The sequence below is a fragment of the Squalius cephalus genome (assembly GCF_949319135.1).
Source record: "Squalius cephalus genome assembly, chromosome: 13".
Classification (NCBI taxonomy): domain Eukaryota; kingdom Metazoa; phylum Chordata; class Actinopteri; order Cypriniformes; family Leuciscidae; genus Squalius; species Squalius cephalus.
The window spans coordinates 25,058,229-25,086,009 of record NC_137134.1 but is presented as its reverse complement, the minus strand read 5'-3'; the positions used below and the strand labels follow the sequence as shown (position 1 = coordinate 25,086,009).

The following is a 27,781-nucleotide window of genomic DNA, read 5'->3' as shown; positions in this document are numbered from 1 at the left end:
TTTCCCCCCCAATTATTTCTACTCAATTTTATTTGTTAATTTACCAAATGCAGTTACTCAGATCTATTTAATTTGTTTTACTTACATTTACTCAGTTAATACAGTGTATGTAATTGATTTCACTGCTTAAAAATCTAATCAATATTCTAAGTGTAAAAATGTTTCACCAAAAAAATTGAGTAAATCATATTAAAAGTTTTTAGAGTGCATCACCACCAGAGTTCATATAGAAAAACAAATTCCAGCCAATTTGCAACATTTTAATCAATATTCTAGAAACATATTTGACTCAACTTTGTTCATTTGCAATAATATGTTATGATTTGTTCACAAACAACAGGCCCAGACAGTTCACAATTAATGTAAATACACGGTCTTACAATGTCATTGCTTTATAACTGCTCTTTCAAATCCTGTAGGAAAATGAACTGTCTTCATAAAGGTCAGTGATATTCTGACAGCTAGTAATCCTCAAACCGGCTTCTGCACTGTACAATTTAAAGGGATACTCCACTTTAAAATGAAAATTCTGTCATCATATACTCACCCTCATGTTGTTTCAATCCTGTATGAATTTCTTTCTTCTGCTGAACAGAAAGGAAGATATTTAGAAGAATGTCAGTAACCAGACAGTTTCTGGTCTCATTGACTTCCATAGTAGGAAAAAAATATACTATGGAAGTCAATGAGACCAGAAACTGTGGTTACTGATGTTCTTCTAAATATCTTCCTTTCTGTTCAGCAGAAGAAAGAAATTCATACAGGATTGAAACAACATGAGGGTGAGTATATGATGACAGAATTTTCATTTTAAAGTGGAGTATCCCTTTAAAAAGTTGCCAACTGCATAAGTGAATCAGATGTTGGTCATCAAAACATGAAATCTGTATGAAACACATAAACAAATGACACAAAATGTGTATAAATTCTATATGACTTTAATTTAACTAGCATATGATTCAATATAAGAACTTTAAATGATTTATATATGAATTTTATATGAGTTTTTATATGATTTCTACTAATAATACCATACACATTTGCACACTTTTGTCATATAAAACTCATATAAGTCTTTTAACAGTATTCATATATAACGCAAAAATCCCCTACAAGTTGTATGTGTGCTATTTAGTATGAAAGTGGCCATAATCGGTCTGATTTTGTGACATGTATCGGCCTTATATGAAACACATTAGGTAATTCTGGCCGATTTAAGTAAGGAAGATATATGGTTGCTGTATATGAACCATGCAGGTTTTTTTCATATGGGGAGAAGCGTTGAGAAGAGAGGGCGGTCACTGTGGTCAGTCTCTAATAAAGCCTGAGAATGGCCACCCCTCTCTGGGTTTGCTGTACCAATGAGAAGGGTGGACTGTCTGGCGGGAGTTTCTTCTGTCACCAGGATTTACAAGCCTTTGTCTTAAGCGTGCTCACTCGGACTGGCATGCTGGATTGGTGTTTAATGACACTACTAAGGAAGATTCTTAGTAATTCTAATGTGTTGCACAGCTATTGGCATATCATGTACACAATCATTTCGATCTTCAAAGTACCAACTTATCGAGACCAAACATGGTATAAGTGGGGTTACATAGACAGTTGGTCCTGTAATAACTACATAGTATCAAAGAGATCATAATATCAACAGAATTATTAAAAGACAAAACACACAACAGTAAATCATTCTCAAAATGTTCTGGAATGCCTGTTCATTTCATGTCAGTCAGTTCATCAATAAATGAATGCAGGAGAGTTTGTTCTGATATCTGTGGCAGAGTTAGTTACTTGTTAGCATTCCTGAGAGTCATAAAACATCCTATCTGATCGCGGCCATGGCAACCAGGCCCCTTTCGCCCCGCCTGGGGGGTTGGGACCCTGCTCTCGGATGGAAGTTTTTAAAGATTTGTGTGTGCATATGGCAAATAATTGTCAGTCTGATTTGTCTCAGTCGCTACACCAGTCAGCTGCCGAGAGCGCCGCACCCCAGTCAGCTGCCGAGAGCGCCGCACCCCAGTCAGCTGCAGACGACGATCTCCCCGATTCTGTGATGGGGAGCGTTAATACTGAGCCGTCTTTGGGGAGCTCTGTTTTTGCTTCTGTTCCACCGTCACCCGCAGTATCCCGTCTTATCTCCTGGTGTGTCGCCTCCTGTCTCCCCTGTCAAGCTGCCTACTGTTTCTCCCAAGTCATCCCCTCATGCATCTCCAGTCAAGTCTCCCCGGATTCCTTGTCCTCAGTCCTCGTCACGGAGGTCCAAGACCCCCCGTCCTCCCATCCACCCTGGACTGCCCCCCAAGGACTTTGTGTTTCCCCCACCTCCTCTGCCTTGTTTATTGTTTTTCATTTTACACCCTAACCCTGTGATTGTTTTTTCATGTTTTCCATTAGTGTTATTCGTCATGTTTTGTTGGTTTGTGTCCTTGTCACAGTCTGTTATGTCTCGTGTTTAGTTTCCCTTAGGGAGCGTCTGGTAGCCGCTCCTTAAGGGAGGGGTTCTGTCATGATTCTGCCATCTTGTTCTTGATTTTCTCTTGTCTTGCGGCAGAATCATGACAGGCCCATGTTTCATGTGCAGCACATGGCCATTTGTTTGGCCATGTGCTTGCGTTGTCTCGTCATGTAACCCCGCCCCTTGTTATCCTCGTTTTGTAATCATTACCGAATTAGTTTCACCTGTTGCCCTCATCATTAGCTTCCCTATTTAATCCCTCTTGTTTTCTGTCCTGTGTCGGTTCATTGTCAAACTTAGTGTGTGTAACATTGCATGTTATACAGTCTTGTGAGTACATTGTCTGATTCCTGTTTATATGAAGAATTGTGAGTTTGTTTCCTGTCTAGTCAGTATTTAGTCTTTGTTTATAGTCTTGTCTTAGCCTAAGTGTTCTACCCTCAGTCCTGTTTTGCCCCCTCGTGGGTTTTGTTTTCTGTTTTGTGTAGTAATAAACCCTTGAAATGTCTGCAAATGGTCTGCGATTGGGTTCTCTCCTTCTAGACCATGACAAAATCATAATTTATTGGGTACTTTCAATTGGGAGGTGGCTGTCCCAAACCCTAACCCCTAAATTTCAACTTGTAAAAAATTATACTGAAATGTTGTTTTTTTTTTTTTTTTTACATTTTATATTTAAATTTGAAATCATGAAACATTATGTAAAAAAAATGTGTCCCGCATTTTCATGTCACTACCGAAACAATGTGTTTTTTTTTTAGTCCATTGGCTGAGACTGATTTTAACCACACCCCTACATTTTTGATCAGGAAATATTCCTATGTCCCTCTCTATAGCCTCCATTTCATTGTAGATGGGTACCATCATTTTGAGGGAAATGTGTTCAAAAGTCTGAAAATCTGTGTGTAACTTTAAGGAATGTCACTACCAAACACCTTTTTCTGCAATTAAGCAAACTTTTTTGGGTGTTATTCCATACAATTTAGTTTTTAAGTGTGTACAACTGTTCAGAACTGTGCTATGTAACCATGTGCTGGCTATCATCTTTGAACTAGGCTCAAAAGTCTCTTAAAATTGTCACTACCGAAACAGTCGGTGAAGTTTCGGATGGGACATCATGGTTTTTTTGAGTGTTATTCGATAAAATTAATTGTGTGTGTGTGTGTACAACTGCTCAGAACTGTGCTAGTTAACCATGTGCTGATTAGCATGAACTAGGCTCAAAAGTATCTACAATTGTCACTACCGAAACATGTGGTGAAGTTTCAGTAGTGACATGTTTTTTTTTTAGTGTTATTTAATAAAATTTAGTTTTTGTGTGTGTACAACCTTTCAGAACTGTGCTAGTTAACCATGTGCTGGTTATCTTTGAGTTAGGCTCAATTTCTTAAATTGTCACTAACGAAATATGTCATGACCAAACTTTCTTTTTTTTCTTTTGCTGTGTTATATGAAACATGGTTTATCACAGACTACTAATACCTCCCTTATCTATCTTATGCTACTCTAAGCAATGTCTAAAACTTGTATTTTGATCACTTCTTGTGTTTATTTGCCTCTTCATGATGATTCGCTTGATGTATTTCAGATTTGTAAGTGGCTTTGAATTAGTGTCTACTAAATGTACAGCAAATGTATAACAAAAAAATGCTGTGATCTTGTAGATATCTGTATAGTGACTATGAGTCGAGATTTATTCTAAAAGAGTATAAAATTGCTCTATAATAGTTTTATTTTTCACAATGTGAGAAGTAAAACACCAACAATACATAAAGTATAAAAATGACCACCATTTTTACATAAGTTTTTTGGTTCCTGCAGAGTCGCGGCTGCGGAAAAATCAGTTTGTGATGACATCATCACTGCGAGACGAAATCACTCATTAAAAACAAAACCCAAATAAGCAACAGATTAAAATCCTGGTACGTGCCTTTAATATATAACTGAAACTATAAAATGTTAACTTACATGTTTCGTTTGGGTTTTAAATAAAAATTTCACAATTTAAACTATTTAAATTTGCTTGAAATGCTCAGCGAGCATTACAGCATCTCAGACAATATAATAAACTACTGTGAGTTTATATGAGACAGACACCAGAGAGAGATATAGACACCAGAGGGAGATATAGACAACATTTAAAATGCATGTGCATGGTTGCAAAAAACAAAAAAAAAACTTCAGATGTCCAATAAAATGTGTAAGATGCAAAATGTTGTTATTAATATCCAGAGGACCAAATGTTTGCATGTTCTCAGCAGTGCCACAAGACAAAAACGTTTTTTTTGTTTTTTTTTTTGCTTTATTTTCGTTAGTCAAGAGACAAAAAAGATAATGAGGATTAACTTGATGTGTCTTATTTCTGGTCTTATTTCTATTATGTATTCAAGCAGACATGCAAATTGTTTTGCTTTTTTTATTATATATGTACAAAATGAACATGAGATGCTTCATGCACTGTGACCACGACCTGCTCTGTTCAAAATGTGCCGGAATGAGATGTGCTCTTTGGTCAGATATGAGTCGAGGTGTGTAAAATGTGCCGTAGAAATGCTGCATGCGGTTAAGGGTTGCAGCTGAACCCACAGTCAGCCTGCAACGGTAATAGAAACTAGCAGTTCTCAGTGGCATGTTCCCAGGAGTGAGAACAAAGCGTCAACTGAGATGCGACTGAATACTAAACAGTTAGGCTATAGTTCCCACAATGTGCTGATTCTTGTCTATTATGCATGTATGGAGATTATTTTGTAACTCATGATTTGATGGACTCATAAATCCAAGACATCAGGTGTTAGTAGCACTTTGAACATTAACCTCAACAAAACTACTGTTATGATCAACATTACACGAAGAGGTCTGTCTCTTTGTTGAACAGGAAATAGTGGCCTACCAGAACCCAAAGTGTCAGAAAATCTCTAGATAGAGTGAACGAGTGGGTTTAGAAATGAAATGATATTAGCTATTCAATGTACAGCTTACATGTAACTTTTATGCACTGATTTAGGATTGTTTATCGGATGCCAGTGGGATTATGTGCTTAATATTGAATGCTGTGCTGATATAATCAATATATACGACTGCTGCCTTACCTTGTCACTAGAGCACACACCAATGTTCTGCAAATGATAAAAACATTCAGTTGATCAGATCAGTTGTAAAATCTGAAAATATTTTTTCTTCTTGCTGAGAGAAAAAATGACAGGAAGGAGATGTAGAGGTTAGAGCAGAAACCACAAAGTAATGCCTCTATACAGGCAACACAAGAGCTGATTTTTCTCTGATGCTTATTTAGCTACTGTAAAGACATCTCAAATGCTGATAAATCCACACTGAATACGTCAACTATTCAGCTGAACTCATCACTCAAGCCGAGAGGACCAGTGAGGGCCGTGGCGAAGTAACCGAAATCTGGAAATCTGTAAACTGAAATCAAGAACTACTGTTTTGGATTCTGTATTTCTATACCTTTCATTGAAAAACATTGTGCATTTTTGTTTTTAAAATGATGGATTATCCACAAATAATATACGCTATATTTTAATTTAAGGTCGGCATAATGTGACCTTAATCGACTAGCGTTTCCCAGACAGACACATAGTGTTGTCACAGATCCAGCCCACATCTGGTACGTGTGGAATCCTTGTGTACCGGATGTGGGCCGGATCTGGGCCGACACTATGTTGCTATCTGGGTTGCTTTTGTGAAAAATGTAAACAAAAAATATACTAACTTAGCACCTTTGACTAATATCAACTTTATCAAAATCATTGTTTGTTATAAACATAGGCTTATTACTTTTAATATTTAAAAATTTCACTTGTTTGAGAAAAGCAGATTGAATTTATGTTAGTACTTTTTAGATTTTCAATGCTCTCAGATGTTAATCGGATATGATTCATAAATCTTTTTTATTCTCTCTGTAAAGACCTATGAACCTATGAAGACAATCTAGCACAGATGTCATCAGTGACCCATTGTCCCCGTAAAACTGCAGCTGCTTGTTGCTGAGACGCTGAACAAAACATCCGATCTCAGTTTCCGCTCGGCTGCCTGAAGGTAAAAAAAAAAAACATGTTCTGAAAAAAAATAAAAATAATAATAATTGTGATTAACGAAAGCTTGGATTCAATATCCCGGATTGAACAGCTAATGCATTTATCATAAACCTCTAAAGCAGAAGTAATGGATTTGTAGGTCATGCTGGTCACATGCTTTTCGAGAGTGTTTACAGGATGTGGCTTGTTACAGTTAGTCGTTTACAAGTCAGATCTACCAATATGAAACACCGAAATCAAGAGTTTATCATTTTAAATCTGAACTTTAGGAATAAGTCATATGGCCTTGGCTCACTCTCAAGATAAAACATCAAAGTAAAAAGCTTTTTATCTTCTTTTGTTTTGTGCTATTTTATAAGAAGCTTTAAAGTACTTAATGTGCCATTAGTCAGTAACACCATTAAAGCATCAATAATTTAGATGAAGAAAATCAATGAGTCACAGAAGCAACCGAATCACCCAAAAGTAATGACTGAGATAGATTCTTTCTTCTTTTTTAGAAAAAATATATACAAATCTGCAAATAAATCACATTTAGACACTAAAACTAAATGTACGCTACTATAAACAATAGTTGCTGACAAATTCATTTATTCAGGTTTCTGACGTCAAAAATGTATTGAATTTTTTGCAGGCGATTCAATAAATTGACTTTTTAGGCTTAGGAGAAAGTCTTGAGTGATGCTGTATTTCAAGGGGAAAATTGATTTTTCAAGATTTGACCACTTTAATATTTACAATTATTATAAAGACAGGTGTCAGGTTTTGTCAAAGCAGTCTTATGAGAAAGACGACCCAGATGCAGAATGACCAAGGGATTGAACTTTGAACGCTTATTATTTTGGTATACTTATTTCTATTTTGAAGTCTTGCACATGCATTTTTTTTTAACGCACAGATCGAATGCGAGAAGCTTCATGCACTGTGGCACATTACCTGCTCCGCTCAGAATGAGGCGTGCTGTGGTGTTTGGTCAGATGTGGAACGGGTGTCTATTATCGGAGATATGAGCAGAAGGTGCTGGAAACACTGCATGTGGGTGAAGGGCTGCAGACAAACTCACGCCCTGCAACTTAAAGAAATAAATGTGTTGCATTACTTCAAGACAACATAACTCATCACATTAACACAGAACAAGCCGTTCAGATCAACTTTTACCAAAAAACATGTATAGATACTGAAAAAATGACTGGCTATAGACTTGAACAGAACAAACATACTCGCGTTACGAAAAATGCAAAGAACTGAGCTGAGAATTGAAAGAAGCGGAAGAAGCTAGAGGTGAGAAAACATAACTGGAGGAAACTCTTACATAAACTTGAAGTCATGAAAGGCTGCATTGAGGATGATGGCTGACCTTGACCTTATGTTACCTTCAGTGAGAACAATGAGTCGACTGAGATTAGACTGAATACAATGAACAAACTCTGAATATTTTTATTAAATTTCCTACAATACAACATGCATGTGTGCAGATGCTTTTGTAATTAAGAATTGGCAGACTAGGAACATTATGGATGGAATTCAAGGAAGAACATCCTTTTAATGTGTCATTTGAATTTCGGAATAGTGCTCTCCATTATTCCCACATGCACAAGCATTCACCACACACACTTCTTTTCAACTTAACTAGATTTCTGCACAGGAAGTAGTGGCCAACCAAAACCCAAAGTGTCAGAAAATCTCTTGATAATGTGAACTAGTGGTTATAGAAGTGAAATGAAATCAAGTATTCAATATATAAGTTTATGTAACTTTTGTTCACTGATTTGACATCTTAGATATATTGTATTTTAATGGCTTCTTGTGCTACAGGATGTGCCTAAGCTGTTAAACACCATATTTATTTGTCATAATGCCAACATTTAGTCATTTCAGATTAAAACACCTGCCAATCGAACCGACTCTGTGATTTATTAGCTAAGCAGCAGCTTTGTCATTTGTTTGATATGCAAATAATAAAAACTGTTGTATTTGCTATATTAGAGACTGATGTGAGCAGGAAAAATGTTTACATTCAGATGTTAGTTATAGAGCTGTACTCTGAAAGGAAAATGACAGGAAAGAGTTGAAGAGCTTTAGAGAAAAGCAACAAACCACAAGTAGAGCAAAGTGAACATAATCATGCAGAAAATCGGCACTATAACACCCTCATAACAGTCCCAACTCACAGTCTTCATCCTGTTTGTGTAGATGAAAGAGATGATTTTCGTCTAATGCTATAGTTACTGTACCGCCTCAAGAACTGAAGAAGACTCGGGCAATGGGTGGAACGAGCCTCGAGGGGCGGAGCGATGTTTTCTAGACGAATAAGTATCCTAGTTGAAATCTGGAAGGCTGGAACTGAAATCATGAAGTAGCGTTTTGGGTTCTGTATTTCTTCTCTTTTTGTTTTGTTTTTGTTGCACACACACACAAAACATTTTTTTTTAACGGGTGCATGAATCACGAATAGGCCTTTAGGCTATTCTTTAATTACCAGCCGGAGACCACCCTCATTGTAAAGGTCTTTTGTGTATCCCGCCTTTAGAAGCGAACGCGAATTCACATATTTTAGTAGCAACATTAACTAAATGATCTTCGAAATGATCTTTTAGACGTAGGATTAGGCTACTTGAAGTTATACTTCGATATTCATAGATTTGAGAAAAGCGGATCGAAATGGTGTTAACGCATTGTTGGATTTCATTACTCAAACGAACGCGCTCTAAAGTTTTTTGGGTTTCTCGGATATGTAGGGAATTGTGAATATGATTCATACATCATTGTTCTTCTGTCTGTGGATTTGGTTCTCACGTGGTAAGTGTTTTTCATTTTTATTAAATGTGGTTTCACTCTCAAAAATAGCTATTTTATATCTTTTCACACAATGAATCCATTGGCATTTTCAATATTAGTAAGGGTGGAGGAGGAATTGCGAAATAAGTGGTAAACTGTGAGCTTCCGACCAACAAAAAATCTTCAGGGAAAAAAAGGCATGTTCGTGACCTACATATTTGAATATGTCCAGCCTTTGAGCTCAACAACATCTGGAAAACAAATATCTCCGTGAAAGAGAAAACAACTGACTGCAGTTCAGTTCCAGAAGAAATGGTGTTAAAATTATGAACAAACATGTTTTTTATAATGGGATAATATAATGGGTGTGTTTGAGTTAGTGAACTGTAGAAACTGTATTTTTTTGCAATGTAATTGTCTCTAAAAAATAAACACATTTATATTAAAGTTTAAAAAATGTTTCTGTTTGTGTTTCAGGTGTGTTTGGTGGTTCAGATGAAGTGAAGTCAGTGTCAGTGATGGAGGGAGATTCTGTCACTCTAAACAGTGATGTTCAAGTACAGAGAGATCAGATACTGTGGGCTTATAGACATGACAGTTCAGAGATACGTATAGCTGAAATCCATAAGCAGATCATTGATATGTTTGACAGTAATGTGACATTTGGAGACAGACTCCAGATAGACAGACAAACTGGATCTCTGACCATCAGAAACATCAGAACCACAGACTCTGGACTTTACAAACTGAGCATCTTCAGCAGAAGTATCACACACAAAAGTTTCAGTGTTACTGTCTATGGTGAGTAAAATTAAGTGTTGATCAAGAAATCAAGATAGTGGGCTGGTGTAGGGGGATTGAGGGTTGGAGATATACAGATGTTTATGTTTTGTGATTGCTGGGATGATTATTAAATGAACATGCTGCTCCTGACCTGAAACATATCCATGTTTTCCAGCTCCTCCACAGACTCCTGTCATCACCAGTAACTCTCCAAACTGTTCGTCATCATCATCATCATCATCATCATCATCTGAACGTTCATCAGTGTCCAGATGTTCACTGGTGTGTTCAGTGTTGAATGTGAGTGATGTGACTCTCTCCTGGTACAAAGGAATCAGTGTATTGTCCAGCATCAGTGTGTCTGATCTCAGCATCAGTCTCTCTCTACCTCTGGAGGTGGAATATCAGGATAACAACACCTACAGCTGTGTGATCAACAATCCCATCAGAAACCAGACCACACATCTGGACATCAGTGAACTCTGTCACACATGTAAAGGTACTTCAGTGCTGATATTATTGATGATTTAATTAATTATTTTAGATTTTGTTTAAAACAGATTTTCAACAGAGACATACTGTATTAACTGAGATGCAAACATTGCAGGACTCATTCATAATTATTACTATTTTCTGTTTGTTCATTACAGAACTCATGCAGCCGTCACATTGGGTGGGAAAATCAATTAGTTTAGTGATACTGGCTGTATTAGTTGTGGCGGCAATAATCTTTCTCAGAGGGAAGAGTAAACAAGCAACACAAGAGGGCAAGTAATACTTTTTTCATCAAAGATATGAACATTCAGGGTATTTAAAACACTATTTCAGACTTATTTTGTAGTTTGAAAATGTGATTATTATCATTAAAACAGTCCAGTCTTGTGAGGAAGAGGTACTTTATGCCGAAACAACATTTCGTGCACACAGTGTTCACAGTACGGTAAGACAGAAACCTCAGCTTTTACCACAGGCGCTAAGTAAAGAGCTGTTTGTGCTTATGTGTCGAAACAGTCGCTGTGTCATCCTGTGCTGATGTTAGCGTTCATACTTTATCCGTGCAAAATGTGGCCTAAGACAAGTAAGCTATTTTCAAGCGTCTTAGAGTGCTCTATTTTGCTTATTGTCTGTTTTTGCTTGCACTTTTCATGCTTAGGTTTCAAATTTACACCGTAGCGTCCTCAAGGCACAGTGCCATATCAGACAACTTTAGAAACGTATATTAGTAAGTCTAGTAAGTGTTTTTGACAATGTAGTAAAATATCATGTTTTGCCGCTATCAAGTCCTGTGCTTGTAATTGTTTTTTTTTGTTCAGCTGTTGTCTTTGAAGAGAAGTTGGATTTATAGTTTGTTTATTACTGTGGCCTAGAGATCTTGATGCGCTGCAACTGAAGAAAACACAAAATTTAGAAATGCAAATTAAGAAAACAACATCAGTTTTGCGACACATGTGCTGCAAATACAACGCAACCAAGTACAGAAACACGCTGCAAATACTCACAATGCAACCGAATACAAAGACGCATTTTCAACATGCTTCTGTATTTGGTTGGGTCATGAGCATTTATAGCAAATGTGTTGTCTGATGACAAGTTTTTCAGTTGCAGCATGATGAGCTTTACAAGGATTACAAGAACATTAACAGTCTGCTGGTGTGTATATATATTGTGTATTGTGTATATATACAGTACAGGCCAAAAGTTTGGAAACATTACTATTTTTAATGTTTTTGAAAGAAGTTTCTTCTGCTCATCAAGCCTGCATTTAATTGATAAAAAAAATACAGAAAAAAATGTAATATTGTGATACATTATTAGATTTTAAAATAATTGGTTTTCAATTTATTATACATTAAATTAGCATTTATTTCTGTGATGCAAAGCTGAATTTTCAGCATCATTACTCATCATTCTCTTACTTCTTCAGTGTCACATGTGACATCCAGTCTATCACATGATCCTTTAGAAATCATTCTAATATTCTGATTTATTATGAGTGTTGGAAACAGTTCTGCTGCCTAATATATTTGATGAATAAAAGGTTAAAAAGAACTGCATTTATTAAAAATAAAAACAAATCTTCTTTACTATCACTTTTTATCAATTTAACACATCCTTGCTGAATAAAAGTATTGATTTATTTTAAAAAAAGAAAAGAAAAATACTGACCCCAAATTACTGACCAGTAATGTATATTGTTGTTACAAAATATTTCTATTTTTAAAACATTTGCTTCTTTTTCTTTTTCTTTTTTCATCAAAGTATCCTAAAAAATCACAGGTTATGAAAAAATATCAAGCAGCAGAACTGTGTCCAACTTTGATAATGAATCATCATATTAGAATGATTTCTAAAGGATCATGTGATAGACCAACGCATTCTCATCCTTGGGCGTCATAATACTGGAGTAATGATCCTGAAAATTCAGCTTTGCATCACAGAAATAAATGAAAATTTAAAGTATAATAAATTGAAAACCAATTATTTTTGAATTCTAATAATATATCACAATATTACATTTTTTTCTGTATTTTTGATCAAATAAATGCAGGCTTGATGAGCAGAAGAAACTTCTTTCAAAAACATTAAAAATAGTAATGTTTCCAAACTTTTGGCCTGTACTATATATATATATGTATATATATATATATATATATATATATATATATATATATATATATATATATATATATATATATATATATCAGACACACACCAACAGTCTGTTAATGATAAGTATAAACTTATAATTAAAAGCTTAAAGGGATGGTTTGGAGTAAAATCAACCTAGGGTCCTTTGAACCATGACCTCGAGCCAAACACAATAACCCCCCACCCCCCCACCCCCCCAGAAGCCTTTTTTCCCTTGGTTGAACATTATTAAAGTTAGAGCTTATTTACAGATATCAGCCGGATGGCTTAGTGCACACAAACACCTTTTTTTGTTATACACATTTTAATTTCTATGTTTTGTTTTCTTTCAGAAAGCTCATCGAGAAGACCACATCATATACTCGGGTGTTAATGTAACATGACATATTCAGTGTATGTCCATGTTAAAAATACTGTGTTTATTTGACATTTTTCTCAGTATTTTCTGTGACTAATATAACACTGCCATGTCATTTTCAAGTAATTAATTTTAGAGAAAGTCGCTGTGGGCTCAAGTGCATCTTTAGAGACCATAAGGATAGATTTGCAGAGAGTTATGAACAGTTGTTCAGATTTATTATATAAAATCCTGAGCTTCAGTGTCATCAGTATTTTATCAGTATTCCAGTATCAGGATTTTCTCTAGCTTGCACTAACATTCCATGTTATAGAATTTCAGTAAATGTATGAATATTCTTTATTCATTGATACATGTTTCTCTGGAATACTTGATTCCGATTGGTCAATTTCCATTTAAAGGGATAGTTCACCCAAAAATGAAAATTCTGTCATCATAGACTCTCCCTCAAGTTGTTTCAAACCTGTATGAATTATTTTTTCTGCTGAACACAAAAGAAGATATTTTGAAAAATGTCTGTAACCAAACAGTTGACGTGTCCATTTACTTCCATAGTATTTTTTTTTTCCTACTATGGAAGTAAATGGACACGTCAACTGTTTGGTTACAGACATTTTTCAAAATATCTTCTTTTGTGTTCAGCAGAAAAAAGAAATTCATACAGGTTTGAAACAACTTGAGGGAGAGTCTATGATGACAGAATTTTCATTTTTGGGTGAACTATCCCTTTAAATATTTGTGAATAATCACAGCTCAGTGTTTGTCACCCATTTGAATCCTACATTGATCTTCCATCCGGCTCTAACTTGTTCTGCGGCGAGATGTTTAACTGTGAGACACAACATGTTCATACAAGCTCGACTCTATTATCACAATCTTATTTGAGATTTGAACAGTGAGCTGAATGCATACTATATATTATAAATACACATACACAATCATATTACTCTCATTTAAGTCAGTTGCTGTAGCAGTAACATCAGCCTTAACAAAAACCTTTCTGCTCTTTTAAAAATGGTTATAACTCTGCATGTGTGTAGAGTTTTTTATATTGATTAAATACAGTATAAGCCTATTATTAGGTTTATATTTTTTACATCATTTTGTGTACATTTTTATATACGTTTGTATATTTAATGTTCGATTTTTTTTACCAAATGTTTCATGTATTATGCCTTTACTGTGCCTTTAATTTTAAGACCAGCATTTCTAAGCACAAGCTGAAAGTTTTTACAAGATTTGTGTGAACAGTTTGAATGTATTTACACAACCTGCCCAGGATGTTTAAGTCTGTCACCACTGCCAAGTCAGCATCCGGTTTCTGCTCTTCTGAATCCTGTTCCAGCTGAGAAACTGCCATTGATATGAATGATAATGCTAACAGATAGCTTGTGTCTTTTGTTCATTTTATGGAAATCTTCTGTTATTTCTCTACGGTTATTTTTAGTTGTTCAGCTTGTCAGACTGGACATGTTTGTGTAAGCTGAGCTCAATGCAGGAGTCTTTACACCCTTATTTAAGATGCTTTGAGCTCAGCAGAAAAACAAGTTGTATACCGCAGTGGGTTTTTTTTATGTAAAACCTCAACAAGAAAAGTGTCCTTAATCCCATTGTTATGTGTTATGTGTTTCCAACTGACATTGACATAATAATATTATTTTCATTTAAGTCACAGGTAGCGCAGTAACACGGCACCTTTAACAAAATGCTTTGGTATTTTTTCATAATGCATTATTATCTGAAAATGTACTGAACTGTTATTTAATCTGTATTGCACCAATAAAACTTTTTTAACCCAGTATTTATAAAAAATCTTTTACTTTTTACTGACTTCTGCCTGGACTGATATTCATTAATTATTTGAGTAATACATAACTCAATAGTGTGTGTAAACTCTGTTAATTGTATAATGGAGAGAATGTCAGTGACATTAGAGGGAGCCAGAGCAGAGCTGACAACAGCAACCCTGTGTCTCAAGTATGAACAAAAGTTGAGTCCCAATTAACACACACTATGTACTTGTAATATCCAGCTGTCTAGCTGTTGTCATTTTGACGTCCAGTGTCTCCACAGGTGAGTGTATAAAGTGTCTTAAAGGTGCATTAAGCAAGTCTCTGAGTTTTTGCAGAACTATGCCCCCTCTGGCGGGAAGCGAAACTGCAACCAGAGGTGTGCACGCTCACGGACAAAAGTTTTCTTTTTTTATCTTACGTGGAGTTTGCGTTGGTGTTTGAAATGAACTATAAGCAGGTCTCTTACAATCCATCTTCTACGGAGAATGCCGGCGAATACACAAACCTGCCAGGCATATGTGAGCATGCCGTGAACGCGCATGACGTCACGCCCAGTCTAAAATTCCGGCCCGAATCCCTCTTATTTATTTTACTTTACAGGATTATAGAGACAATCTCAGTGATCAGAGAACACACTTTCCACACAAATTCACTTTTTTCTTTTGGTTAACTGCATCATCCGAGTATTTGAAGGGCACATTTTCTTTTTTGGAATTTTCAGTTTGAACACTACTTGCACTGTTTGTGCTACAAAATGTAATAGAATAGTAGATAGAATAGTGCACACGTACACAAATTGGGATCCAGCAAAAGATTGTATAAGCCTATAAGATGGTGCACTAATATTATTGGGAGAAAAGGCAATGCACAAAATGGTGAAATGATGCTGCCGTTACGCTATCAAAAATGTCCTACTTTCCACTTATGAAGTCGTGATTACAAGTGCTTTGTTAATCAAAATGATATTTAGCATCTCATCCACTGTCAAAAAGTTCACCACACTATCTAGCTGACAATTCTGGAATTTCTGTCAAATACAGGCTATTTTGACTGTTTAAAACCTACAGTACGCTGTAAATATCCACTACTTTAATGACGAGACAAGGCGATGAAGCTGTTGTGGAAAAACTAATAAAGAACAGCAGTCACAGTAGCAATCATCAGTTCTCTCCTCCTCCATGTTTAAATTTTATTGCTCTCCCAACTCGGGAACTTGGGTATCAAAATGATCCCTGAGATTCCTTGTGGTAAATACAACTTGAGACGGCGTCCAATTTTTAACTAGGAAATCCTATTTATGATAATTCTGATAGCACGTGAAGGCAGCAAAAGTCCCTTCTAAACATAAGAGCTAAATGAGTGCTGCAGGGATGATGTATTTCTGTAGGTTAAAACCCAGAAAGAAGTTAGCGTTTTAGCACTTCCGGTTCCATCGTCTCGTAGTCAATGTGTTCTTCAACAGAAGAGTCGTGTTCAGTCACCAGATCTCAATTCAATACTGCAGCTTTGGGATGTGCTGGAACAAGAGATTCGCATCATGGATGAACAAATCTGAAGCAACTGCGTGATGCTATCATGTTACTTTTCACCAAAATCTCTGAGGAATGTTTCCAGCTCCTTCGGTACCATGAAGAATTAAGGCAGTTCTGAAGGCAAAAGGGGGTCCGCAGCATTAATTTTTATTTTTATTATAAATATTTTTGAACTTGACATGTTTATCACAAAGATTTTGCATTGGAGCAGTTGTGCAGAACACCTGAGCTTCTTTGTGCCTTTACTAGCAGCTCAGAGTCAGAATGATACCTGTGGTCAGAAGTCAGATCTATTTAGGTCAGTGTAAGGTATCTGTTACAGGAGAGGCTTCCTCTCCGCCTCCTCTAGGTCACCAGAGGGAGCTCTCACCAGAATATTGACTGTTGCTATTCGGACTACAAATCCCATAGGCCCTCATACCTGGGACTGATTACACACACACCTGCAACTCATTTCACAAACACTATTTAAGCAGTCAACACACACACCACCATTGCGAAGTCTTGATTTGCTGTGGTGATCATTTCTGAGCGTTTTCTACTGTGGATTATTTTCTGTGTTTGATCTTGGACTGTTTCTCGTTGTTGGATTCCTTGCCGCCCGCCTCGACCTTTGCCTGTCTTTTGGATTACGATTGTCAGCTGCCTGCCCAGACCTCTTGCCTGTCCTTTCTTCTATGAATGTTTTGCTGCCTGCCTCGACCTTTGCTTGTCTTTTGGATTACGATTGTCATCTACCTGCCCAGACCTCTTGCCTGTCCTTTGTTCTGTGAATGTTTGCTGCCTGTCTCGACCTTGCTTGTACCTGTTTTCGACTCTGTATTAATAAAGTTGCAGATGGATCCTCAATCCGGTGACTCCTCATTACAGTATCAAGTGTTTTTGTGTTGTTGTTGGTTGAATGCAGCACATATTTTTTGCAGCACATGAAACTCCTTACTAGGCCTCAGTGCTTCACTGGAAACTAATGTTGTCAGAACGTTGTGAGAACTAGAACGCACATGAATACTTCAATACAGGTAAAAGTAAAAGATTAGTTTAAACATAGATTGTTTAGTGACATTTACTATGGAACTTTTCTCAGTTTTCTCGGCAGGAATTCTGTCATCAACACAAGCGTTTGTGTTGATGACAGAATTCCTGCCGAAATGAATATGGCCAAGAACATCATATATGTGTTTAAGTGAATAAACCGAGTCAAGCTTTTATCCCAGAACATAAAAGTCCCAGTTGAATGATTGCATTTTCTGGTTCTTTATGTTTGTATAAAGGTGTGAACTCAGGTCACAGAACACAGATGTTGTGTCTTCGCTGTGAAGGAAATGGTGGCCTACCAGAACCCAAAGTGTCATAAGAAAAATCCCTCTAGATGTTAACTGATAAGAACAAGACTGTAACGGTTTCTCGGTGGTCTGGGGTCGTACATTGGCACTGTTTTGAATGACATGCTACCATTCTACTCTGTTTATGCTGTGCCTCACCCTCATCCCTGTTTGCATATCATAAAGGTTCTTTAACAATAGAGTATTGATTACACAACAAATAATCCATTATAAAATTTGGCAACTTTTAATGCATGCTTCAAATGTGTTTAAAACCCTTTATAAATGATTCAACTCAGCAATAGGAGAGTTTAAGATGCAGAATACACCGATGATCAGAATACTGGATACAATAACCCTGCACTGCTACATAACATCTGCAGTTCTATTTGACAGATATTGTGAAAAAATGTTGATTTAATGTGAAAGCAAATAGGCCACTCTTGGTAAACTGGTGAATTATGAAATTAAATTACTTATTGGAAAAGTATTATTTAATATTGCAAAAGTCATTTACTAAATCATAGCCTATATGAATATTTAAAAAAAAAAATATGCTTTGAAATAACAGAAATTAGGAGAAAAAATTCACACTAAACTTGATAATAAAGTTCACCAGCACTTTTCTACAACCCTCCTGTTCCTGAAGCGCTTTTTTTTTTTGTTGTTCTAGTAGAACTGCATATATCTGATCATGTGTCACCTGAGAATGGAACTGTTTTCTCTAAGTGGAGCTCCAGATCGTTGAAATGTTTTGTTTTTTTCTCACACACTCAGTTTTTCGAGTCATGTTTGCCTGTGTGTCGTCGAGTGTTTATTGAGAAGTTCAGAAAAATGTTACACAGCGCATCTTTCTTCTGTCTGTGTTTATTACTATCGAATGGTACGTTAACATTTGAAATAACACGAAAAAAAAGAAAGAAAGAAAACAGTTAAAACTGGCATGTTTCTTATTTGTTTATTTGTTAAGGGGCAATTATCAGCAGGCTATTATTTTAAAGTCCTTTTTTCCCATGGTGTTAAATATTTAGTGCAATCTTTTTGTCCTAGTTGATCTTCCTCATAAATATTATATTTGATCTTGATCAGGTTTTTTTTCTGTTTCAGGTGTGTTTGGTGATTCAGATGAAGTGAAGTCAGTGTCAGTGACTGAGGGAGATTCTGTCACTCTAAACTCTGATGTTCAAGTACAGAGAGATGATCTGATACTGTGGATGTTTGGACCTCAAGACACTCGAATAGCTGAAATCATTAGAAGAGACCAAATAAACTCTGTATCTGTCAGTAAGGATGGAAGATTCAGAGACAAACTCCAGATGGACAATCAAACTGGATCTCTGACCATCAGAAACATCAGATCTGAACACACTGGACTTTATAAACTACAGATCATCAGAAGCAGAGGAACTTCATACAAGAGATTCAATGTTACTGTTGGTGAGTAAACGATTCTCATGATGATTCAGACTGTTATAATACTCAAAAATAAAACTTCTCTTGATTAATCTGGATGTTCATAAGTATTTAATAACTGATAAAAGTGAAACCAAAACCCATTATTTTGGTTTATACATAAATTGTTGTACTATTCGTATGCGCTTCCTGAAGAAAATACCAGTGCTTATACAAGGAATCAAAACATTTATTTATTTATTTCAAGTTTATTTAACAGGGACAGTGCACACCAACAATACATAATTAAATGTACAGTGTGCCAGAATTAGCCAAAAGGCTAATTCTTAACATCTGCTGTCCCAGGACAGCTCTTACAAAAACCTCACACCTAAAAAAAAATAAAAAAAATAAAAAAGGATGGAAATATTAAATACAGGTTAATATGAATTAAAAAAAAATACTAAACCAACATATAAAATAGAACAATTGGTCAATATCAACAACACCAACACACAAAAGCCAGTCCATTTAACACTTTTTTTTGGTCATGCACAAAAAACAATATAGCTGGGACAATAACCAACAACAGAGGTTTCATCTATCTAAACAAAAATGAGCCATGACAACCTCATCTGCATAGCACAAGAAGCACAAACAAACAATCAGGCAGGACAGAGAAGACAGAGTAGCATTAATGTTGAAGTTTTAGGAACAATGTTAGACAAGCTGCAAACCCACATTTAGAGAAAATAGATTAATATTAAAATAATGTTTAGATGAATAAAAACTGTCATGATGAAGTAATTGCAGAAAGTTATGAAGAAATTCCTTGTGAATGTTGACACATTTATTGACCTGCATGGTTGAAAATCTTACTTACAATGTCTTAAGATATCATTGATTGTTCCTTAAAAACATTTTAGTTTTTACGTTATATTTTTCCAGCTCGTCTGCCCACTCCTGACATCACCAGACACTTTTCATCAGTTCAAAATCCTTCATCCTCATCAGAGTCCAGATGTTCACTGGTGTGTTCAGTGTTGAATGTGAGTGATGTGACTCTCTCCTGGTACAAAGGAATCAGTGTATTGTCCAGCATCAGTGTGTCTGATCTCAGCATCAGTCTCTCTCTACCTCTGGAGATTCAGTGTCTGGATGATTCATACAGCTGTGTCTTGTCTTATTCATTCAGCAACAGAACTACACACCTCAACAACACTGATGTCTGTCACACATGTTCAGGTACGTCAGGGTAGTTCAGTAGATTTTGCTGGATGTTAATGATTGTAAATACTGCAGAGAAACACAACTGTTGTGCTATTTTATCTTAATGAGCTTTAAAGATTTTGTTTAAAAGTGGGATCTCAAGTGTCTTCAAGTAGTTGAACTCACGTATATTCACATTGTCACATTAACAGATTTACGTTTGTTTTGTATTTCATCTTTTCTGTTACCATCACATTTCTGTTCATGATGATGGTTTATATTGAGTTCTGCAGTGTTATATAATCATGTCTTGATTGAGTAATTGAAAGACTATTGCATTCATATTAATTACTGTTTTCTCTTCATTACAGATGGCATTCAGCCGTCACTTCTTATTCCGCTGATATCAGCTGGTTTACTGATGATACTGGTCGTAGTTGTGTTGGTGAAATACTTTCACAACTGCAAACAAGCAACAATAGAGGGCAAGTATTACCTTATTCATTCAATGAAATGAGACTTTCTGTGTCATAAAGTGTTCAAAAGATGTGCTGCAACAGAAAACTACATATGAAAACAGACAGACGGTACACTTTCTTTAAGTAATTTAAACTTCAAACTGGAAACATGTTCCACTAGATGGCAGTATAACCCATTCAAAGGAAATATTGCTTTATTGACTCATAACTGTTGATCAGAGCAGGATGAGTGTGTGATACTGATGTTAAATACACAAACTCTCCTCACACTGATCCACACGAGTTTGTGTGCCACAGAGTCTGAATACACACAGATCATCTACTGTCTTCAGATGGGAGATCTGCCACAGGTCAGTAAAGAAATCATTGTAAATGTGACAGACATTAACCTCACATTGATGCTGCATAGATGACCTGTTATCTTATATGAATAGAGGGCAAGAGGGAACGAGTTTTGTCATTTGTCTTAATCTAAATATATTACAAGAGGAGTGTTTACACTGACATTTTAATTACTTTGTCATGTTTGTTGAGGCAAAAAATGGAATTTGTCAAATGTTTTTCTTTCTCTGACAGAAACCATTGCTGGATGTGTCCAGAAGAACAAAGACAGCTGTGAACTATCAACACATACCGTGAAACAGATGTCAAGAGAATATCACTTATCCAGAGTAGGAGTCACTGAAGTATATTGTCTTTGTATTGTTGATTCAATATTATATTTAATATTACAAATTTGCATCAATCTCTTGTTTTTTTATGTCTAAAACATTTTTTTCTGTGTTTGAAATTCTCAGCCAGCATCTTAATAACATTATGTTTATATTAAACAAACACCACCAGAGGCTACAGACAGATTTAAAACAATACACCAATTATTTCTATAATGGGCCTCTGCGATTTTTTTGCAATGATCAAAGACACACATCTAGTGCATATTTATTTAGAAAAAACCCACATAGGTAAGGTAAGGTTTACTTTATTATTCCCGATATGTTTCACAGCCAGCAGTAAACCATACAATCAACAAAACAAGCCCAACAACACACAAGGAAAAGAGGAGGAAAAAATGTCTTCCATAAATAATTTACCTAGAATAATTTAAAAAACCACGGCAGCTGGTTCAAAATCATTTTTAAATCTATTAGTCCGACAAAATAGCACATAATATCTATGAGTAGAAGGAAGCCACTTATCGGTGACACATTGCACCAGTAAAACTGCAGCTGCTGAAATACAGTGTGCTGAAAATAAGCAAACAAAATGGTATAAATCAATAAATAGAAAAGAAAACTATTCGTTTAAACATCTAGAGGATTGAATGGTTGCATGTTCTCAGTGTTAGTCTATAGTGAAATATTACAACAAAACGCTTATTATTTTGGCACTTATTTCTATTTTGCAGTCTTGCACAAGTATTTTTTTAATGCACAGATCGAATGCGAGAAGCTTCATGCACTGTGACACATTACCTGCTCCGCTCAGAATGAGGCGTGCTGTGGTGTTTGGTCAGATGTGGTACGGGTGTCTATTATCGGAGATATGAGCAGAAGGTGCTGGAAACACTGCATGTGGGTGAAGGGCTGCAGACAAACTCATGCCCTGCAACTTAAAGAAATAAATGTGTTGCATTACTTCAAGACAACATAACTCATCATATGTAGGCCTATACATTAAAAGAGAACAAATAAGCAGAAGAAGCTAGAAGTGAGAAAATATAACTGAAGGAAACTCTTACATAAACATGAAAGTCATGAAAGGCTGCATTGAGGATGATGGCTGACCTTGTTACATTCAGTGAGAACAATAAGTCAACAACAACAACAACATTTATTTATAAAGCACATTTAAACACAATATAGACTGATCTAAAGTGCTGTACATGGTACAAAGCAGGTCTACACTATAAATAAATAAAAAACAATGAAAAAACAACAATTACAGGTTTCCAAAAGCTAAAGAATAAAAATGCGTTTTAATAGAGGATTTAAAAATGTCCAATGAAGGAACAGACCTTACATGATAAGGGAGAGCATTCCAAAGCATTGGCCCAGCCACAGAAAAAGCCCGATCACCCTTTGATTTGTAGCGACACAGAGACACATTTAAGAGGAAGTAATTGGAAGATCTAAGTGCCCTAGCAGGACAGTATGGCACAATAAGATCACTAATGTACCTTGGTGCACGGCCAGACCACGCCTTATATAGGAACATAAGGATCTTGAAATCAACTCTGAATTTAATGGGAAAAACGGGAAATATGATCCCTCTTTTTAGACCCAGTCAAAAGTCTTGCAGCCTCATTCTGAACAACTTGCAATCGAGAGAGTGAAGATTGAGGGAGACCAGAATATTGACTGAGATAATTAGACTGAATACAGTGAACATACTCTGAATATTTGTATTACATTTCCTACAATACAACATGCATGTGTGCAGATGCTTTTGTAATTAAGAATTGGCAGACTAGGAACATTATGGATGGTATTCAAAAGAACATCCTTTTAATGTGTCATTTGAATTTCGGAATAGTGCTCTCCATTATTCCCACATGCACAAGCATTCACCACACACACTTCTTTTCAACTTAACTAGATTTCTGCACAGGAAGTAGTGGCCAACCAAAACCCAAAGTGTCAGAAAATCTCTTGATAATGTGAACTAGTGGTTATAGAAGTGAAATGACATCAACTATTCAATATATAAGCTTATGTAACTTTTGTACACTGATTTGACATCTCGGATATTGTATTTTATTGGCCTTTTGGGCTGCAGGATGTGATAGGCTATAAGCTGTAAACGCCATTTCTTTGTCAAAAACCCTGTATCACATGAAATACGTTCTGAGGAAACTATTTTGCAAATCGCAATTACGTTACATGCCAACATATAAGCAGTGCTATTACGTTGGTCCTTAACCTAATATAAGCAGTGCTATTACGTTGGTCCTTAACCTAATATAGCCAATCTATTGCAGTGCTATTACGTTTGTCCTGAACATAATTCATCCAAAGCAGGTTTCGTAGCAGTTAATGCTGTTCATTTTGTTTTAATTATTTACTCCCTTTTTTCTCATTGGGCTACAAAATATTATCTATGCCAGGGCGAGTCAAATGGCGGCACCCAGATATTTTTTATCTGGCCCTCCAACTGGTTTTTGATGTTTAAAACCCCTCGCAGTCTGACATCAAAGTCCCCGCAAAGGTTTAGCGCGTTCAGCGGTGAGTTTAACAACGCACGTGATCATTCAGCGGTGAGTTTAACAACCCAGTCTCACGGCAGTTCGTGATATGGTCACGTAATTTAATCTATTGACTCGTGCCACGGACACGTTTATTTCGTTATTATTATTTTTTTTTTAAACTAATGTATTTTCAATGGAGCGTCTTTCGTGATAACAGCACGATTCTTTCTGCCTGTCGGCTGCAGCAGATAAGCTATTTAATCAACATTTATTCACGAGATCTTATGTATTTTTATGTATTTTTTTAATGTTATTATTTCGGTCTTATTGCCAGGGAAGCTGGATTGCTTTGCTGTTTATTGATATTTTTTAAATTATATTTTATCAGTAGGAAATCGCGCTGAAGAAGTCTCGTTCCGAACACATCGCGATATTTGGCATCAGTTCACGTGTGTCAGATGTTGGTAAGTAAATACCTAAATACACTGTCCTAATAATGTGTGATATCATGTCTTTTCTGTTTGTCGATGTTAATCTGCCATTATATCTGCCATCTCCACGGAGACTTTGCGTTTCATTGCTTTCTAATTCAAAACAGGGTGATTAACACTGCCTGTCACGTGACGTGCATATCAGATTAAAAATAGTACAATTAGTTCCAAAGTTGTATTTGTAGTAGAAGCACAGTAAAAACAATACTTACCATGCTTTTACCACAGTAACATTAGTTTCACTGTGATAAGTGTAGTAAAAAGACAGTAATCACAAAACTTACCATGCTTTTACCACACTATTTGTAGTTTTAATGTGGTACTTATTGTAAATGCACAGTAACCACAACACTTGCCATGCTTTTACCACAGTAACCATAGTTTTACTGTGATAGGTGTGGTAAAAGGACAGTAACCACAAAACTTACCATGCTTTAAACCTCAGTAACCTTAGTTTTACTGTGATTGGTTTAGGAAGGACAGTAATCACAAAACTTACCATGCTTTTACCTCAGTATTGATAGTTTTAAAGTGATATTTGTTGTAAATGCATATTAACCACAACACTTGCCATGCTTGTAAGGCTTTATAATGTAACATCCAATATTTGAAAGGTAAATCAGTACTTTTTCCTTTACATAATCCTATATATTTTACATAATGATATTTTCTTTTCTCTTTTTTCAGCTGAAAAGACCAAAAGGCCCTTTCGGACTCAGTCATTCCATTATTGTTGGAGGAGAAATAAACGGAGGAGACGGACAGCTGCAAAGGCAAATATTCGCAATGGTATGTATGTGTTGGTTTTAACCCTAAATCAAACATTTTATCAAGCATTTGTTGTTTCTTAAAACTTTTCTCACAAAACCCATAGCCCAATCAGTACAAACATAGACTGAAAGTCTTGATAATTCATAAGATTTAACAAGTTGTCAAATTCGTACATAATTTGTATACTCGTACACAATCCTGCAGCTTTTACTCCATTGGCTACTGCCTCAATTCCTGTACATATTTATCGCGATATTTGTAAATCAGTTGTGCCACTTCTTGGAAAGTTGTCGGATGTCACACACACTGTCAGAAAGTTTTTTATTAATTGCAAATTGGAACCTGTCTGTTTAAGAGTGGAAAAGCTTATCTGACTTGTCACATGACATCAGATACTCGATTATTTTGTCATAATCAGATCAGTTACACTGCTGATAACTGTCCCGTTTGCATGTAAATCATTTTCATGATTACTGCTTGCTATTAAAGACATACTTATATTCATAGAAATGCCCACATATCAGTGAACTTATTACATAAAAATGCTTTTAACATTTAATTTTACAACACTCTTTACAGAAAACATATCCTACAGTTATAAACTCACAACGTCATCATCAAGTCCTGTGCTGGGCACATTGGGCAACAACTGTCCTCCAACGTATTCGATCCGTGGCCAAGTTCTTCACATCTTCCCATGGGACACTGACATTCTTCAGGTCTTCGTGAAACATCTGTCTCCATGTCTTCCTTGGTCTTCCCTGTCTCCTGCATCCTCCTGGCGGTGTCCACTTCATCACTGTGTTTGGGTGTTGTTGTTTGGGCATGCGTAGGATGTGTCCAGCGAGGTGCACCCTTTGCTCTGTCACAGTTTCTGAAAGTCTTCATGTGGAGTCCCACTCCTCCTCAGGATCTCTTTGATATATGCAGAACCAATATTGAAAATAGTGATTTATCTTTTTCCATATTGTTAAAGCATTTTGTTTTCTCTTTTAGCTTCATAAACTGTACTTGATGTCTGCCTAATGCCTTTTTCAAAAAAGTGTCAGTGGTCATCAGGTGTTTTGCTAAAGGACATATTCATTGCATAGTTACAATAAAAGTGACCAATAATCACAAGGATATAGAATGAAAGTTGAGAATGTAAAATGTTGTGCTTATGTTTTTGCCTATTTGTTCTTTAAAGCGAAGAAACAAATGTATGTTCACATATCAAAGTTGAATCTCATCTCTTGGTTTGTAAATATATAACTTCATCATAGCAATTTTTTAACGTTAATGTATGTGTCACTATAATCGATTGTATCTGGATATTTAATTAACTGATTTTTTTTATTCTGTTGTGCAGTAGTTTTGGCGCTACATTTGTCTTTAAACAGTTTGACATTAAATATTGGAATAAGCTTTCAAAATGGTGTCCATTCATTGTGCTTTTGTTACATTTATTTGAATATAATTGATATACCTTTAATATACTATACATACACTGTAAATGTTAGAAGCACTTTAGTACATGTAATTATTTTTAATTAAAATACTGCAAAACTACCTTGCTGTAGGCCATTGCTTAGAAAAAAAGTTTCTCTTTCAAATGTTTTTTTGCATCAGTCTAAGCAAATTTGTGTCATTGATCATGTGAACTCGTTTTTGGATGGTAACCACACAAAGGAGTCTTTTGTTTTTAAATATGAGTTTTAAAATTTAATTAGAAGGAATGCATGTTTAACAGCCTAAATATAAAATATTTAAGGTATCTATCCCTGCAGCCGGAACCAGAAGAGATCTGTCATCGTTTACCATAAATGGGCATGTAAGTGTGACGCATCTGTTCAGCTGGGTTTGTATTGGCTGTGACTTTATCGCAGAGCTCGCTGTGATTGGACAATCGTTTAACCCATATAAAACGGCGTTTCATGTTACAAAGTATGTTTTGGTGTTATTATTACGTTAGTTATACATTAAGCTAACTATAGAGTGTCTCTATGTTGTGAGAAATTACTCCTTTACCGAGATCCTAACCCTAACCCTAAGCATGTCTGCACATTTCAATGAACTACAGTACAATGCATCCTGCTCCACTGATAGAATGACAGAGATATGTGGGTAATGTAGTTTAAAACGTTTAGTAATAAAACAATAAATGTTAAATAAATAATATATTTAATGGACAACTGGATATCTAAATTTGTTCATTGTGCAAACCTTTATGACATATATGGGCCATTCTACAGAATTGGTGCAAACTGCTGTCCCTCATCCAAAAAACACATTTGAAAAGCATTTAATTATTAAAATCTTAGATGTTTACTAAGATCCTTCAATTATCTATTGAAACCCACAATAATATTTAAGATATCAGTAAGCTTTACATATATAAAATCATTATTTATGGGCTACTTTCAATTAGGAGGTGGCTGTCCCAAACCCTAACCCCTAAATTTCAACTTGTGAAAATTATATTGAAAAAAATTTTGCAAATTTTTCCATTCTTGTTTTAAAAAATATTTTTTTGTTTTCTTTTAAAAAATGAAGT

The 27,781-nt window shown here is 35.8% G+C and overlaps 1 protein-coding gene and 2 long non-coding RNA genes across 6 annotated transcripts; 2 read left to right on the top strand and 1 right to left on the bottom strand.

Annotated features, from left to right (window-relative positions):
- Positions 1-3,892: 3,892 nt before the first annotated feature.
- LOC307169743 lies at positions 3,893-8,753 on the bottom strand. The gene is made up of 3 exons (XR_013823178.1): positions 8,679-8,753; positions 7,444-7,579; positions 3,893-6,528 (listed from the first exon to the last, which is right to left on the bottom strand). It is a non-coding gene; the product is annotated as an uncharacterized lncRNA (long non-coding RNA).
- Positions 8,754-8,790: 37 nt separating this feature from the next.
- Positions 8,791-14,647, top strand: LOC307169719 (uncharacterized protein). 4 transcript variants are annotated; one of them, XM_079890501.1, is made up of 6 exons: positions 8,791-9,306; positions 9,763-10,086; positions 10,244-10,567; positions 10,719-10,835; positions 10,941-11,008; positions 13,050-14,647. In XM_079890501.1, exons 1-6 carry the CDS (start codon positions 9,258-9,260, stop codon positions 13,098-13,100), a joined length of 933 nt encoding a protein of 310 aa, XP_079746627.1. In that variant the 5' UTR covers positions 8,791-9,257; the 3' UTR covers positions 13,101-14,647. The 4 variants fall into 4 exon arrangements, with proteins under 4 accessions (XP_079746627.1, XP_079746629.1, XP_079746628.1 ...); XM_079890503.1 differs by lacking the exon at positions 10,941-11,008; XM_079890502.1 differs by lacking the exon at positions 10,941-11,008 and having other exon boundaries at positions 10,719-10,839; positions 13,054-14,647.
- A 9,624-nt stretch (positions 14,648-24,271) lies between these two features.
- On the top strand, positions 24,272-26,173 carry LOC307169744. Its single transcript, XR_013823179.1, has 3 exons — positions 24,272-24,450; positions 25,165-25,266; positions 25,828-26,173. It is a non-coding gene; the product is annotated as an uncharacterized lncRNA (long non-coding RNA).
- Positions 26,174-27,781: the final 1,608 nt, after the last annotated feature.

What these genes read in the sequence shown, in the direction of transcription:
- LOC307169719 (XM_079890501.1), top strand. Translation starts at nt 9,258, where the DNA reads ATGATTCATACATCATTGTTCTTCTGTCTGTGGATTTGGTTCTCACGT. An exon ending in GTGGATTTGGTTCTCACGTG is followed by an intron (nt 9,307 to 9,762) that starts GTAAGTGTTTTT and finishes TTTGTGTTTCAG; the next exon opens with GTGTGTTTGGTGGTTCAGAT. An exon ending in ACTCTGTCACACATGTAAAG is followed by an intron (nt 10,568 to 10,718) that starts GTACTTCAGTGC and finishes TGTTCATTACAG; the next exon opens with AACTCATGCAGCCGTCACAT.